This window comes from Microtus pennsylvanicus, chromosome 2 (assembly GCF_037038515.1).
Source record: "Microtus pennsylvanicus isolate mMicPen1 chromosome 2, mMicPen1.hap1, whole genome shotgun sequence".
Lineage (NCBI taxonomy): Eukaryota > Metazoa > Chordata > Mammalia > Rodentia > Cricetidae > Microtus > Microtus pennsylvanicus.
In genome coordinates, this window is record NC_134580.1 from 139,702,250 (window position 1) to 139,718,361 (window position 16,112).

Here is a 16,112-nt window from a genome sequence, read left to right on the forward strand (position 1 = left end):
GGTTAAGAGCATTGCCTGCTCTTCCAAAGGTCATGAGTTCAATTCCCAGCACCCACATGGTGGCTCACAACCATCTGTAATGAGATTTAGTGCCCTCTTCTGGCCTGCGGACACACACAGACAGAATATTGTATACATAATAAATAAATAAATTTAAAAAAAAAAAGACAATTACATTTGTGGAGACGGGGGTGTCCGAGACAGGATCTGTGTGTGACCCTGACTGACATCGAACTTGGATCCACCTGCCTCTGCCTGTGTTGGGATTAAAGACATTTTTGTTTCTTTGAGACGGTCTCATATAGCCCAGGCTAGCCTAAAGATAACCTGGGGTCTCCACCTTCCAAGGGATTCAGGCGTGCACCACCGGAACCATGTTTTCTAACAAACAATCTGCTTCAACCGGCAACCTTAGGTTCACCTGCCTAAATTCTTTTTAAGTTCTTGGGACCCAAACAGAGGTAGTTAAGTCATTTTAAATAGGATGAGGAGAAAAAGACTTCCAGCTTGGGGGACGACAGCACTGTCAAAAAGTGATCCCCGCTGAGCGTGTGCCTGAGGGACCACGGGGTGGGACGGAGGTCCAGCCACCGCCAGGCGCGTCGTGCTCTCAGTCTCAACACTTGGGGAGTGAAGGCGAGGGGGGTGGTGTCCAGAAGTCAAGGTCGCTGCGCAGCAGTGGCCGGAGTCTGGCTCCCAAAGGACCCTGCGCCGGGTGCGGGGGGGGGGGGTGGTTTGGCGGTGCAGACGATTTCTTGACCCTTTAATGGTCGGTCCAATGGCCACCAATCTGCTACCGGTTTGTTAGTTAATGGTAGCTCTCCCCGCCAATCGGCTGTCCGACATAGGCCCCGTCGTCCAATCGCGGCGCGTTACTGGGTGGCCTAGCGGTTGCGCAGAGGCAAAGCGCTCCGGGGCGCCCATTGGCTGGATCAAACCCAAGCGAGCCTGTGATTGGCTCTCGCTGCAGGAGAGTTAGGATTCAAACGCGGGCGGCGGCCCGGAGCGCCGCAGTTGCTCATTCGTCTCCGCATTCCTGTTGCGCTGCCAGCGTCCTCGTCCTCGGAATGGCCTCGCAAAACCGCGACCCAGCTGCCACCAGCGTCGCCGCCGTTCGCAAGGGAGCCGAGCCCAGCGGGGGTGCCGCCCGGGGCCCGGTGGGCAAGAGGTGAGTAGTGCCGAGCTCACCCCCGGGCCTCATCCCCGGTAGCCGGTTTGGCATGGGACACAAGAGGGGCACCAGGAACGCAGGAGATGAAAGGCTGGAGGCGCTGCCAGGCCGCTCTCAGAAGACGCCCTAGGAGCGCTGGGCTTAACATGCAACAGAAGGTTCACCCGGGTCCTCCTGTGGATGACGAGTGTGCCTTCGAAGAAGAGGCGAGGCCTCCATGACAGCTCCTCAGGATAGTCGGGTGGCAGCAGCCATGCCACAAGTGACCCCTACTTCTCTTTGCAGGCTACAACAGGAGCTGATGACCCTCATGGTGAGTGACGCCATTTTTTAAGATCAATTGGCCCTCCCTCTCATCCCCCACCCAATTATCAGTTACATTTCCGTCTTCAGGTTCCTTGCTAATCCGTTGGGTGTAATTTACTCTTATGGGAAATCCTCTGAACACAGCAGCCGGCTTCCCCGAGTCATGGGCTTATCTGGGCTCATCCCTGCCTACTTTCAGCCCCAGCTCTGACCTCACCCTCCCCACCCTTCTAGTCTCTTCAGACCTTGGAATTCTCTCTTCCGGTGGGCCTTTGCTGTATCCCCCTAAATATCAATTCACAGGTTCTAATGCCATATAATTAATTTAAATTTCATGTGCTTCCCTGTTCCACTCCTTCCTCCTGTGATTTGACTCCAGCTGCTCTGTTTAGGGCCTGACTATAATGCTATCGGGGCAGGCACTCCCCCAGTGACCCCTTTGGCTATGCCTGAAAGTGTACTCTGGAATCCAGCAGTTGGATGTCTTCTTCCCACAGATGTCTGGTGACAAAGGGATTTCCGCCTTCCCTGAATCAGACAACCTGTTCAAATGGGTAGGGACCATCCATGGAGCAGCCGGCACAGTAAGTGTGGTGTGGGACTTGGGGTCACTTTACTGAGTGTGACAGAGGAGGCGACTTGAGTCCCCTGTGCCTGTGGCCATGTTCTCTGAGTACAATGGGAAGGGGCTCTTTGGGCAGTGCCAGTTAGAGACCACGGTGAAGTGGAAGGCCACAACAAGCAGCTGCCCACTGCTGCAGATCTGGTTTGGGTTTTTTTGTTTGTTTGTTTGTTTTTTTGATTTTCGAGACAGGGTTTCTCCATAGCTTTTGGTTCCTGTCCTGGAACTAGCTCTTGTAGACCAGGCTGGCCTCGAACTCACAGAGATCCGCCTGCCTCTGCCTCCCGAGTGCTGGGATTAAAGGCGTGCACTACCACCTCCCGGCTGCAGATCTGGTTTTAAATCAGAAATTGGATCGGAGTCAAATCTGAATTTTTACTTTCTTTTATTTACTTTGCTGTTTTTGGTTTTTGAGACAGGGTTTCCCTTTGTGGCTTTGGGGCCTGTCTTGGGACTCGCTCTGTAGACCAGTCTGGCCTTGAACTTACAGAGCTTCATCTGCCTCTACCTCCTGGGTACTGGAATTAAAAGCGTGTGCCACCACCTCCTGGCAGAATTTTCACATTGACTAAGATACTAATTGCACCTCTCTGGTAGCCCTCAGGATGCCCCATCTCAATCTTTTGACCAAAAGGTCACTGATATCCCCCCAGATAGGAAGAAAGCACCGGGAAACAACTTATCACGTTCATTATCTGCTGGTCAGATTTCAGACTCGAAAGTCATGGACTTATTTGGGGCTTGAATAGAATGTGGGGGTGAGGGGTGCACAGGGGACTTACTTTGCCCTTCTTTTCCCCCCAATGCCAGGTATATGAAGACCTGAGGTATAAGCTCTCACTCGAGTTCCCCAGTGGCTACCCTTACAACGCACCCACGGTGAAGTTCCTCACGCCCTGCTACCACCCCAACGTAGACACCCAGGGGAACATCTGCCTGGACATCCTCAAGGATAAGTGGTCCGCGCTGTATGATGTCAGGACCATCTTGCTGTCTATCCAGAGCCTGCTAGGAGGTAACTTCTGAAACTACCCACTCCTACACACCATGGTGGGAGTTGGCCAGGGCTCCCCTGAACCTGCCTCTTAACCCTTGACTGTTCTGACTCCATCCACAGAACCCAACATCGATAGCCCATTGAACACACACGCTGCTGAGCTCTGGAAAAACCCCACAGGTAGGTTCTTCTCCAGCCTTCAGAGGGACCCTGTGATGAGTTGCCCTGTTGCTTCCTCCGTACTTAAATGGATAAAGGGATCTTTGGGTAGAATGTGTCTCCTGACCCCGGGTGGTAGTGGTACCTGCAGAAGCAGGCAGAACTCAAAGGAGTTCAGTTCAACACCAGCCTGGTCTACAGAGCGAGTTCCAGGACAGCCAGGACTACATGGAGAAGCCCTGTCTCCTGTACCTTTCCTGGACTCTGGAAGCAAGTCAATAAAGGAGCCAGCTAGATGGCAACAGTGGGGGGTATCTACTGGGCAGGGAGAACAGGCCCTGCCGGCCGCCCCCATCCTATCACTCACCTGAGACCTGTTTGTTCTCTTCCAGCATTTAAGAAGTACCTGCAAGAAACCTATTCAAAGCAGGTCTCCAGTCAAGAGCCCTGACACAAGATGTCCAGCTTCTCCTTGTGTCTTTTTTCTTAGATGGTCTGTCCTTTCCTTGATTTCTACGCTGTGGTGTTATTTTTGTTCTATTTGTCTTTTTAACTTAAGTCTGCTTAAGCCTTTACAATGTATATTAAATAAATACACGTTGATTGTTTTTGTATAAGTTACCCTCAGCCAGTGGTACTTGGGACAAGAGGGGAGCTAGCTTAACATCTGGGTGCTGGCCTGTTGGTTCCAGGGTTGGAAGCAGCTGATTGACAGTGGGGCTGAATGTAGGTTACTAGGATGTGACCTTGTGTGTCTGCATATAGTCTTCACCAATAAAGTGGGTGTTACGATAATGCTTGTTTGCCTGGAGGTATAGTTCCCTGGCAGAGAGCATGTTGAATACCTGTGAAGTCCTGGGTTCAGTTCCAGCCCCAGATTAATGTCCGTTTCTGGGCACTGTGACTGTCAGGAACAGTGCCAGTTGGGTTACAGATGAAGCTAAGCCAGACCCTTAAGATCAAGAATGTATAGGAGGGCTGGAGAGATGGCTCAGAGGTTAAGAGCATTGCCTGCTCTTCCAAAGGTCCTGAGTTCAATTCCCAGCAACCACATGGTGGCTCACAACCATCTGTAATGGGGTCTGGTGCCCTCTTCTGGCCTGCAGGCATACACACAGACAGAATATTGTATACATAATAAATAAATATTAAAAAAAATGTGTAGAAGAGGGAAGCACTAGACACCCACTTTCTAACAGATGTTATATGGGGGGGCTCAGGTTACCCTACAGCAGGTCCGAGCTCTGAACTCAGGTCCCCCACACATGGTTTTATGCCAGGGATTGGGGGGCACTTTCACCTCCTGCTCCATCTCCATGAGGATCCTCCCCAAGTCGTCAGCTCTGCAAACAGCTGGTTGTGCAGGCCTGTAGGAAGAGGGAGGCCAGGCAGAGGGACAGGCCTGTCAGGAAGGTTCTAGCCAGCCCCGTTAACTACTGTTAGCCCATCCTCAGTCCTGAGCCCTTACAGCCACATGTGGAAAAGGCAAATTGAATTGTCAGTTCAGAAGTTAGTGTTTCTCTTATAATCCATGCAATGTGGGCAAACCCACTTGGGATTTCTGGTGAAGCCCAGGTCACTTTTGCTGTGGTCTAGTTAACATACAAGATGTTCAGCAAAGGGTGTGGTTCAGTTGGTAGAGTGCCTGCTTATCGTGCATTAGACCCTGTATTCAGTCCCCAGAAACACAGTAGCAGTCTGGTCTATGGAGTTCTAAGACAGACGCATGTTATCGGGACCCTATCTTATACACACCAAAAACAGGTAGAGTTGAGCACGATGAGACATGCCTGCAATTGTAGCAAAGGAAAAAGGTGTGGTCCTAGAAACAGCACCTAGAACAGACTTAAGAGGACGCCTAAGAACTGGAGTGCTCAGAACCATCCCCCCTCCACACTAAATTGGCTCCAGATGAATGCTGGAGTAGCTGTATTTGTGTCTGCCTTGGAAGGCTGGGACGTGTGGTCCTTAAGGTGGTGTTGGTCAGCTGACCTCCCCTGTCACAAGGACCCAGAGTTGTAACTAGTTAAGAACCAAATAAGGGAACAGTGGTGGCACATGCCTTTAATCCCAGCACATGGGAGGCAAATCTGAGTCCGAGACCAACCTGGTCTACAAGAGCTAGTACCAGGACAGGCTCCAAAAGCTACAGAGCCGGGCAGTGGTGGCGCACGCCTTTAATCCCAGCACTTAATAACGTCAGCTTTTATTCCTTCCAGTCACAAAGTCCGGAAGAGCGGCCCTTCCCTGGTGGGGCGGGGAAGGCAAGGGTGGAGTTGTCCGCACCCAGGGGACCTGCGATCTGGGAGGCAGAGGCAGGCAGATCTCTGTGAGTTCGAGGCCAGCCTGGTCTAGAAGAGCTAGTTCCAGGTCAGGAACCAAAAAGCTACGGAGAAACCGTCTCGGGAAAAAAAAAAAAAGCTACAGAGAAACCCTGTATCAAAAAAACAAAAAAAATTAATGAGAAACCTGAGCTACTAGGCCAATCAGTTTATAATTAATGTAGACCTCTGTGTGATTTTTTTGGGACTTAATGGCTGCAGTACAGGGCGGGGCAGAAACCTCAGTCAACAGGAAGGAAAGCAAGACCCTTTTGGCTGCAGTTTAGAGTAAGGAAGATAATACCTTATCAAGAAGTAAGATGGTGACTTGAGCTAAGACGGAATGGGCAACAACAGCACATAGTAGGTACTAGATAAATATTGGCGTTTTCTAACACCAGCACTGGAGCGGGCTGAAAGCAGAAGCTGGGAGGTATACAAGTGGAACAAGAGGGGAAGAGGAACCGGAAGCTGCTTGCCAGAAAGCCTGACAGCCTGAGTTCAATCCCAGGTCGCTTGAAAGGAGAATGTCTCCCAAAAGCTGTCCTCTGACCTCTCTATGTACCCATATAACATAATACACACCCGCAAACACATGGGACATAAATGTAATTTTAAAAAAGTTTAAGTGGAGGGGCTGGAGAGATGGCTCGGTGGTTAAGAGCACTTGTTGCTCTTGCAGAGAACCTGGGTTCGGTTCCTAGCACCCACATGGTGGATCCTAACCATCTGTAACTCCAGTTTCAGGGGATTCTTGTGTCCTCAGGTGCCAGGCAAAAGTGGTGCCAGACACACATGTAGGTGAAACATTCACACTCATAAATCTAAAAGAATAAAAATGTTTCCGTGTGAGGAAGAAGACAGAACAGGGATGGAGAGGGTGGGTTGTAATCATGAATAAAATAACAGTAAAATTCAGGGTTTCAAGAATGGTGGCAGGCTGGCTGGCATGGTGGCACACACCTTTAATCCCAGCATTTGGGAGGCAGGCCGCTCACAGATCGCTGTGAGTTTGAGGCCAGCATGGTCTACAGAGTGAGTTCCAGGCTAGATAGGGCTACATAGAGAGATCCTGTCTCAAAAAGAAAGAAAATAAAAGAAAAAGAACGGCAGTAAGGGTGATCCTAACATTAACAAAAGATACATATGCTGTATACAATGGAATGGAGTAGCAATGTGGCCAGTGGCCCTGCATTTGCCTAGCGTGCATCTGGGCCCCATCTCCAGAACCACGTAAGTGCCAACATTTATTAAATGATGTTTGCTCTGTGTCAGGAGCTGTTCTACTTCATCCACAATTACTCTAGAACTCCTGTCCCCTGTAAGTATTCGTTATCTTCGTTTTACAGATGAGGAAACTGAGACACAGAGAGGTTGAATTTATCACAGGCAGTGAGGGTTCAAACCCAAGGCTAATTACTGCCCTCAATTAGTTCTGGCTTGGTAGCAATTGAGTGGTAGGGAAGGTTAATGGCTCTGTCTGAATCACTGGGGGCTGGGATCCAGGGAGGAGACGGAATCTGAGCCCGGGCTTGTGGGTTGACGAATACGCCAGGTTCCTAAGAAAGGCACATCCTTCGGGATAGAATTTCACTTTAGCTAGGTCATGCCTTTGGCCCTTTGGAGCGCAATGGAGGGGGCTGAAGAGAGGGAGATGAGCGACCAAAGAAACGACGCTCTCTTCCAGCTTTGCGCCTGAACAAAGTAGTTCATGCAGCTGTCTGGGGTGGATGGAAAGATCCCTCCTCCTCAGGATGGACCTGCAGAGTGTGAACGTACTACACCTAAGACCCAAGAGTTTCCAAAAATGGTGAGGGAAAAGAAGCGTTGCCCCCTCCCGGGTTCCAGCTTCCACACACCTTCGCCCTGTCTCAGGCGCTTTTGCTCGACCGGCGGTCAGGTCACCCAGCGGCTCCCCTTCCTGCAGCCCACTTGCCGAGCTGCCCACGGCCAGCGCCTGCTGCGGGTAGCTGGCCCCGAACCTGTAGAGCCGGTCGAGCACCGCCAAGCACTCCGCCGCCCGTGCCTCGGGCTCGCGTGACCCAGTTCCTTTTCATATACCGCCGATCCGGGGAACGCTCTGGGCGCCAAGCCAGCCAGGCAACCCCTAAGATCCCTTACCCTCAATCATTACCCCGTCAGTCAGGCCAGCTTTGCAACGTCAGCTTTTATTCCTTCCAGTCACAAAGTCCGGAGGAGCGGCCCTTCCCTGGTGGGGCGGGGAAGGCAAGGGTGGAGTTGTCCACACCCAGGGGACCTGCGATCTGGGTGGAAACGAAGGCCGGCTCCTTACTGAACGCCCTCCATCATCTTCAGGAACTCTGCAGAGAAAAAGAGGGAAGAGCTCAGAGGTACCTTTCCGGGGGGGCAGAGATCTGCCCTGGGCTCTCCACTCACAGAGGGGCGCCTAGTTGCTCTAAGCGGCCAGAGCACCGTACCGGGCCTCAAGACAGTGGGAGGGAACTTAATCGGGCTGCGCCCAGCCCCACCTACAAAGCTAAGAGCTCCCTCTGGCCCTCACCGTCGAAGTCTATGCGGCCATCGTTGTTCTTATCTCCGTCCTTCATCAGGGATTCGATCTCCTCATCTGTCACGTGCTCCCCAGAAGCCCGGAAAATCTCAGCCAGCTCCTCAGCATCAATGTAGCCGTCTGCGTTCCTTTGGGGGGAAAATGGACAGAGCAGGACACAGAGAACCGGTGATTGCTGGAGCCATGCCTGACGCCTCAGCTCACACCCTGACCCTGGCCAGCCTGCCCATTCTCTTCAGGCCAGCAGGCTCTCCATCTGCTCCCAAGTCCGTGATCCCAGACCCCACACGCACCTGTCAAAGATGCGGAAACACTCTGCCAGCTCTTCTTCACTCTTCCCTTTGGCATCCTCTTTCATCTGGCGCACCATCATGACCAAGAACTCCTCAAAGTCGATGGTACCGCTGCCTGCGGGGAGCGGGCCGCACACTTAGTCTAGCACGCCCTGAGCCTCTCCCCACCGCGCCCTGCCCTGGAGGGCCCAGCTCACCATCCTCATCCACCTCCTCGATGATGGCATCCAGTTCCTCTTTGGTGGGTGTCTGCCCTAGCATCCTCATCACGGTGCCCAGCTCTTTAACGCTGATGTCCCCACCACCATCAGCATCAAACATGTCAAAGGCAGCCTTGAACTCTACCAGGGGGAGAAGCGGAGAGGGATGGGTGAGGCCGGTTGTATTGTCAGCCTCCCAACTATTCTCCTCTCCCTCAGTGGCACATTCTCACTCACCAGCGATCATCTCCTCGCTGAGGTAGGACCTGGCCTCGGCCTGTTGGTCCGTCTGGAGAAAACAAAGAGAGAATCAAGAGCGCAGAAGGGCAGAGTCTCACCTCATTCTCCTAACCCTGCTTGTTAGGAAGTGCCCCTGGGCCCTCCAGAACTACTCCAAACCTATTGCCCTGCTCAGGTAGCCCTCAGTGCCCACTGCCAGTGCCGAGGAGAGGGGACACAGACGATGCCCATTGTTTTCTCGTGTATCCTCTGGAGCCGTAGTAAAGAGCCAAGCCAGGAAATCCCCCATCCCAGCAAGTCACACTCCCTGGGCTGCTTTGCCAGGACAATAAAAAATTGGGGGAGGGAGAAGGTTTGGGGATATGGTAGCACCAGAGATTTTCTAGTTTCCCCTGTCTCCTAACGCTGCTTGGTACTTGACAAGTGGCCATAAATACTTGTCCTGAACTAAACAACGGAGTGCAGAGTCACAGGACACCTGCCGAGTGCTCAGAGGCTGAGCCCACAAGAAGATATAGGCAGCTTCGCCTCAGAGGCGAAGTTTCATATGCGGGTCGTTGGAGTAGACCCCTCAGGCACTATGGGTAGACACCTCAGGCACATGTGATGGGGTGACCGTGCCTTGCTATGGAAATAAGGAAATTTGGTTCTGTTTCAGGATTTTGGTTTTGAGATAGTCTTGCAACGCATCCCAGGTTGGCCTGGAACCAACCTGACCTCAAGTTCTCCATTCTCCTGCCTCTGCCTTCTGAGTACTGGGTTTCCACATGCATAAAATCACACGTGACCCTGAAAATAAGGTCTCTGTGGATTTTTCTAGGCCATAGTCAAGCCAGGGCAGCTAGGTCAAGGCTTTGGTGACTTGGTAGTGAGGAAGGGGTGATTAACACCAAGGCACTCTTCAGCCAGCTGGCTCAGATCCTCCTGCCCTCCTCCACCCCTTGGCCTGACCCAAGAGGATAGGATATTTTTAGTTGGGCATGGGCAACGGCAGCTGGTCTCTGGAGTCCAATTACTCCTTCAAGTGAAGTGGGAAGGAGGAGAAAATGGCAGCCCCAGACTAGGCCCTCTCTATGGATGGTCAGGGTCTATAACTCTGGTCTGTCACCCACTCCTACTTCCCATCATCCTCAGGATTCTTAGAGGCCTGCACCTGAGCTGGCTATAGGCCCACAGACCTCCCATTGATGGCCCAAGGAACCCTTTCTTCTCTGGATGCCACAGGCTTAGCTGGGCCTAGGAAGCCAACTCAGCCCCTGCTTTTCTGGGTGACTTTTGCCTGCCCTCAGGGTTCCTATCTCTCCTATGAAGCAGACAAGCTGAGACCCTTTTCACACAACCCTGGCTGCGGAATATCACCGTCTCACGCCTCAGAAGGTAGCCAGGACGTCACAGCCTTGAGGATGAATTCCTGGAACAACCTTCCCAGGATGTCCCAACAGGACTTGGGTTCCAGCAACCCTCATCTTCCACCTTCAGATGTCCACGCTGCTGCCCACAGAACACCCAGTTCTGGGACTGAAAGAGGCCTATAAGCAGCGATGTCCCCTCGTGTCCTTACCATGGTTGCTGGTTACAGGGGCTCCTCAGCTGTGGGTTGTCTCCTTTGCACTCCACCACCCAAAAGTGCCCCAGATCTCTCTACCCCCTAGGATTTGTAGGGGCATCCTCTCTTCCCTCCTCCCTGCTCCCCAGAACTGGATACCCTGACCAATGAGATCCAGGGGTCAGCAAGCCCCACCCCTCCCAGAGTCCTAGCCCATTACCTAATTTAGCCAAGGGCCTTTGCAGGGAAATTGAAGCTTCTGAGCAGGTGGCAGCCTTGGCACCATATCCCTCCTGGATTCTTAGGAGAAGGGCCTGCCCTGCTCACTGTCTTAGGGAGCTCCCTACCCCCGGTACATTTGCTCCGAGATGGGAGAGGATGTTCAGAATAGAGACAGCGTAGTGGGAGTGGAATGGGAAGAGCCCAGGCTTGAAGTCCCAAATTCAAGACGCAGTCATGCCTCTGAGCCATATGACTGTGGGTGCATGGTGAGGCCCCTCAAAGTACACCTCCCTCCAAGATAGAAGTGGCAAATGTGAGCCCAGATGAACGAGTCGCCGAGCTTGTACCATGGCCCAAGGGGGGGAAGGATACCTAGAACACCACTTACTAAACTCCCACAATGTCTCCACACTATGTGGAACATCTCGACTCCATGATCTCATCTGGTGTTCATCCTGTGAGGTGATAACTATTATTACCTCCATTTGGCTAGAGTGCTTTGTAAATCACACAGGCCTACAGAGGAATTCTTTTCCCCATTAGGAGGCCAGGTCTCACTGTCCCAGGATGGCCTTGAACTCCTTAGGTAGCTGAAGACAACCTTGATCCTCCTAATCCTCGGGCCTCCACCTCCAGAGTGCTGGGATCTATAGGCATTTACCACTAAACCCTGCTTAAGTCCTTTGAATGATTTTGCAACTGAGTCTCCAATGTCAGCTGAGCTGGCCTCGAACTCCTGGGCTCAAGCAGTCCTCTTGTCTTAGTCTCCCAAATCACTGAGACTGTAGGCATGCCTGATCTATTTATGATATACTTATACACAGCATAAGCAGTGCTGGGAATCCAAGCTGGGGCCTTGTGCACATTACAAAGCGCTCTACCAGCTGAGCTACATCCCCGTCCTTGGTGAGCTTTTCAAACTTATTTTTTTATGCATATGGGTGTTTTGTCAGCATATGTTTGTGCACTGTGTGCATGCCTGGTGCCCAAGGAGATCAGAAGAAGGCATCGGATCCCACAATTGGGAGCCACTATGTGAGTGCTAGGAATTGAACCAAGGTCCTCTGGGGCTCTTGACCACTAAGCCCCAGCCTTGGCAATTCTTATGATTTAACTTTACTGGGGAAAAGTTAGGACAAGCAGGCCTCAGGGAGCCACCCAGAAGACGCGCTCAGAGGAGCCGGTCGGTGGTGGCACACACCTTTAACCCCAGCACTTGGGAGGCAGAGGTAGGCAGATCTCTGAGTTCAAGGCCAGTCTGGTCTACAGAGAGAGTTCCAGGACAGCTAGGGCTGTTACCCAGAGAAACCCTGTATTGAAAAAAAACAAAAACAAAAACCAAAAAAAATGTGTACAGCGCAATGAGCATGGGGCTTTGTTAGGAGGAGAAATGAGCAGTAAAAAAGAAAAAGGAGTCTTCTCTTAAGTTATGTTTATCCAGGGATAGGGCATTTAGAACCCAGCTTTTGGTGAGGAAGATAGGTGGTTCTCTAAACAGCAAAGAGACAGAAGAGACAGCAAGTGGCTCTGTTCTAGACATCAAATATCTAGGACTTCCCTGCCTCTACAAAGCTAGGTTCCAGAGTCCTCTGTTTGCTGTGTCTTAGAGGGTCAGAGGCTGAGGCTTCATTTTTTAAAATCTTTCTTTATTATTTTTTTGGGATAGGGCCTCACGTAGCTCAGACTAGCTTCAAATCCACTACGAAGTTGAGGATGACCTTGTACTCCCCATCCTCCTGCCTCCACCCCCCAAATGCTGGGGTTTTACACGCATGCCATCATGCCTGGTTTTACTTGATGTTGAGAGTTGAACGCAGAGCTTTGTGTGTGACAGACAAGCACTGTCCCCAGTGAACTTCCCCAGCGCTGGAGGCTTCATTCCATGAGCAAAAAGTTCATTTTCCAATGAAGTTATTCCATTTGTATTTCTACTGTGAAATCCCTGGGGTTTGGAATGTACATACATGAAATATTCATAAATACACATGCACTTATGAAAACGTGAAAGCTACAGTTCAGCAGATCCTCTCTAGAGTGAAAATGGGGTGTAGAAGGGTCCAAAAGGAACACACCCTAAGAATCCATAGGGTCCTGGCTGAGCGGTGAGGTAAGCAAGGCTCATGGACAGTTGCTAAATCAACAGAAAGAACATGGGGACAACTAAGTCTGGGGCCAGGGGATGGTGGACCAGACACCAGGAAGGCAGACGGACAGTGGCAACTGGGCTACACTCTTCCCTATATATAGACATTCCAAAGAAAGCTCAGAGGAGCCGGGCCGGGCTAAATAAGGCCTCCCCCTGCCAGGCAGAGGATCAAGGCATGGTACTCAGGGGAGTCCAACTTGGACAATGGACACTGAGATCACTTGTCTGCAACAGGAGGAAGGCAACCCTTAGCAACCACGCATCACCAACTCATTCCTGTGTTTATTTGGTGAAACAATAAGAACCAAGGTCCCGAGTGCAGCCAAGCAAGATCTTAGCTGCCCCTATTCTCACTCACCCTCTCTTCTCATCTTGCTAATGCTCCGCTCTGGCCAGGCTTCAGAACTGCCCCAAACACCACCCCAACAATCGCATATGCTAGAAGCTCCCTGAGATCTCTCTCAGCTTTCAGATCACTTCCTCCTGTATTCCCTCTGCCCTACACTCCTGCTTTGTGGCTCAAGGAGAGAAACAGCTTCCAAACCTCTAGCCCCACATTTGAACAATGTCACACATGGGGCCTCACTAAGACAATCATAATAAAAACAAACAAACAAACAAAAAACGGTATGGTAGTTGTAATTTGAAGGTAGAGGTAGAACATGGGGAATAGGGAGTTTAGCACCAGCCTTGGAGGCATCTCAGAAAAAAAGAGGAAAAAGGTGATGGGAGATGGCTCTGTCTGTGAAGTCCTTGCCACACAAGCACCAGGACTTGAGTTTAGATTCTCATTAGCCATGTGAGGCCATAAGCCCAGCAAAGGAAGGGGTGATGGGGCCCGAATGAAAACTAGGAGATCCCTGATGCATATTAGCCACCAGCCTGGCCATATGGGTGAGCTCCAGGGAACATATGACTACAAACACACACATACACACACACACACGCACACGCACACGTACACACAAAACCAGACAGAGCACTCCCAACTTTGACACCATTTACATGAGAAACCTATCAATGGAAGTGATGGACCACTTTTTGGGGGGACAAAGCGGGAGGTTCAACAAAGGGTTTCTCTGTGTTACAGTCCTAGCTGTCTTGGAACTTGCTTTGTAGACAAGGCTGGCCTCAAATTCACAGACCTCCATCTGCCTCTGCCTCTGCCTCCCAAGTGCTGGGATTAAAGGCCTGTGCCACCACCGCCCAGCAATGGACCACTTTTTAAAAACTTTTGTATTTTATTTGTGCATGTGCACACACACTCAAATGCCACACTGCACATGTGGTAGTCAGAGGGCAGAAATCGAGGGCGGGTTCTCTCCCTTCACCTGTGGATCCCTGGAATTGAACTTGGGTTGCCACTTATTTGGGTGGTGGAGGGAATCTTTTTTTTTTTTTTAACAGAGTCTCACTACATAGTTCAGGTTGCCCTCTAACTTTCCATTCTTCTGCCTCAGCCTTCCAAGTGCCACGCTTGCAGGCAATGCTGGCTTTCCTGCCTGACTGGACAGACCAGATTTCTTTCCATGACGTCATGAACACGCTTTTTCTTTTCCCTTCATTTCTTTCTGTTGGTTTAGTTGCTGCTGCTGTTGTTTTGAGTTAGGCCTTGAACGCAGGATCCCCCTGTCTCAGCTTCTCAGGTGCTGGAATAACAGGTGTGCACGATCATGCCCGGCTGAACTCTGGCTGTGCATCCTGACCTATGTGGTATACACTGCGGAAAAGTTAATAGCCAGCCAGTAGGAGGAAAATGAGTGGAGAGCCTTTTTGTCCTCGCAGGCTGTCCGTGAGCAAGTGCAGAGCAATTGGAGCTTGAAGTCGCCAGCAAGCTGAAGTCCCAGATGTCACCCTGGCTGGCCCTGCACTCACAGAGACCACCTGTCTCTCTCCCAAGTGCTGGGATTAAAAGTCCTGGTCTCTGGCCTCCATCTTTGGAGGCCCCGTCCCTGTGCCCACCAAGCCTTGGCCCCTCCCTAGAAGGAGGGTCAAGACAGCCCGCCCAAATCTTGACCACTCCCCCAGTTTATTTAAACTGCTTCCCCAGAAAGTTCCCTCACTGTCTCTTTCCTCTCCCCTGGTAGTTGTGTTTGCAGCTCCCCCTGGGGCCACCCGAGAGCGCAGAAACCCCGTTAAACCTGGATTTTTTTTTTTAAATTTGGATTGTTGTGATTTGGCTTGATTGGAATTTTTGCGTTGGCAGAGAGTTCGCGTTAGGAAAATTCCTAACAACCACCATACCTAGTTTTTTTCTAAGATTTATTTTATTTTTAACTATACATACATGTGTGTCTGTGTTTGGTTTTTGTGCACATGTGTGCAGATACCCTTGGAGGCCAGAGGGGGCACTGGATCCCATGCAGTTACGAGGTTATAAGGTCCCAGTTGTTGGCGCTGGAAACTGAATTCTGGTCCTCAGTGAAAACAGTACACACTCTCAAGCACCTAGCCACTTCTCCAGCCTTAGCCTTCATACTGAAAGTGAACCATTACTGTCCAATAGCTGCCTCCTCTGAGACCCACATGTGAGTGTGTGAAACGCCTACAACTGGACACCATGAGTCCTAAAAACTGATATCTTTCTGTTCAATGAAGCCCAGGTTTTCCATTCAAAAGTATCTCCCCCATCCCTCTCTTGTGCCCTGAAAGGGGGTAGGAGATACTATCTGAGACACCTTGTTTTAAGACAGGTTCTATGTAGCTCTGGCCAGCCTGGAACTGGCTGTGTAGACCAGGTTGGTCTTGAACTCACGGAGATCTTCCCACCTCTGCTTCCTTGATGCTGGGATTAAAGGTGTGTGCCACCAACACCACCACGCCTGGTGCCTGGTCTTTGTTCTATTGTCTAGCTGCCAATTTCAAATCTGCCCTGCTAGGCCTTGGGACAGGAAGCAGCAATCATTTTCTTGGCTACTGTTACTCAGCAGTAAAAGATAAAACTGCAGTTCACGGAGAGCTATATAAATCACCAGACCCAACCTGCACACGCGGGAAAAGCTCCACACTAGAAATCTCTGGCAAAATGGGGCCTGCACAAAGCGACCTTTGACTCTCTGGATCTGTTTTCCTGTTTGACTTCCCATAGGTGAAACTCAAACGAAACTGGGAAGGCCTAGGAACACTCTCACCAGGCAAGGGACCTAAGGTTTTTGCAAGAGTTGAAATTTTAGTTAATTAGTATTAGAATTCTTGTTCCTTATGAGAAAACCGAGGCTGGGCGAGGCCGGATTTCAGGCTAATCTCAAGGGAGAGCCAAGTTCCCAAATGCCAAGAAATTACATTGTAAAGTTACACAGCACTGCATGGAAATTAGGGGAAAAGCTTGGGGCTGCCCCAGGAGTCCAAGAGGGGTGGGA

General features: G+C 51.0%; 2 protein-coding genes across 2 annotated transcripts; one reads left to right on the forward strand and one right to left on the reverse strand.

Annotated features, from left to right (window-relative positions):
- Nucleotides 1–989: 989 nt before the first annotated feature.
- Ube2c (ubiquitin conjugating enzyme E2 C) lies at nucleotides 990–3,872 on the forward strand. Its single transcript, XM_075963940.1, has 6 exons — nucleotides 990–1,168; nucleotides 1,457–1,484; nucleotides 1,975–2,061; nucleotides 2,910–3,114; nucleotides 3,217–3,276; nucleotides 3,648–3,872. Exons 1-6 carry the CDS (start codon nucleotides 1,068–1,070, stop codon nucleotides 3,704–3,706), a joined length of 540 nt encoding a protein of 179 aa, XP_075820055.1. The 5' UTR covers nucleotides 990–1,067; the 3' UTR covers nucleotides 3,707–3,872.
- A 3,852-nt stretch (nucleotides 3,873–7,724) lies between these two features.
- On the reverse strand, nucleotides 7,725–10,510 carry Tnnc2 (troponin C2, fast skeletal type). The gene is made up of 6 exons (XM_075963015.1): nucleotides 10,401–10,510; nucleotides 8,837–8,888; nucleotides 8,597–8,740; nucleotides 8,400–8,514; nucleotides 8,098–8,234; nucleotides 7,725–7,897 (listed from the first exon to the last, which is right to left on the reverse strand). Exons 1-6 carry the CDS (start codon nucleotides 10,401–10,403, stop codon nucleotides 7,866–7,868), a joined length of 483 nt encoding a protein of 160 aa, XP_075819130.1. The 5' UTR covers nucleotides 10,404–10,510; the 3' UTR covers nucleotides 7,725–7,865.
- Nucleotides 10,511–16,112: the final 5,602 nt, after the last annotated feature.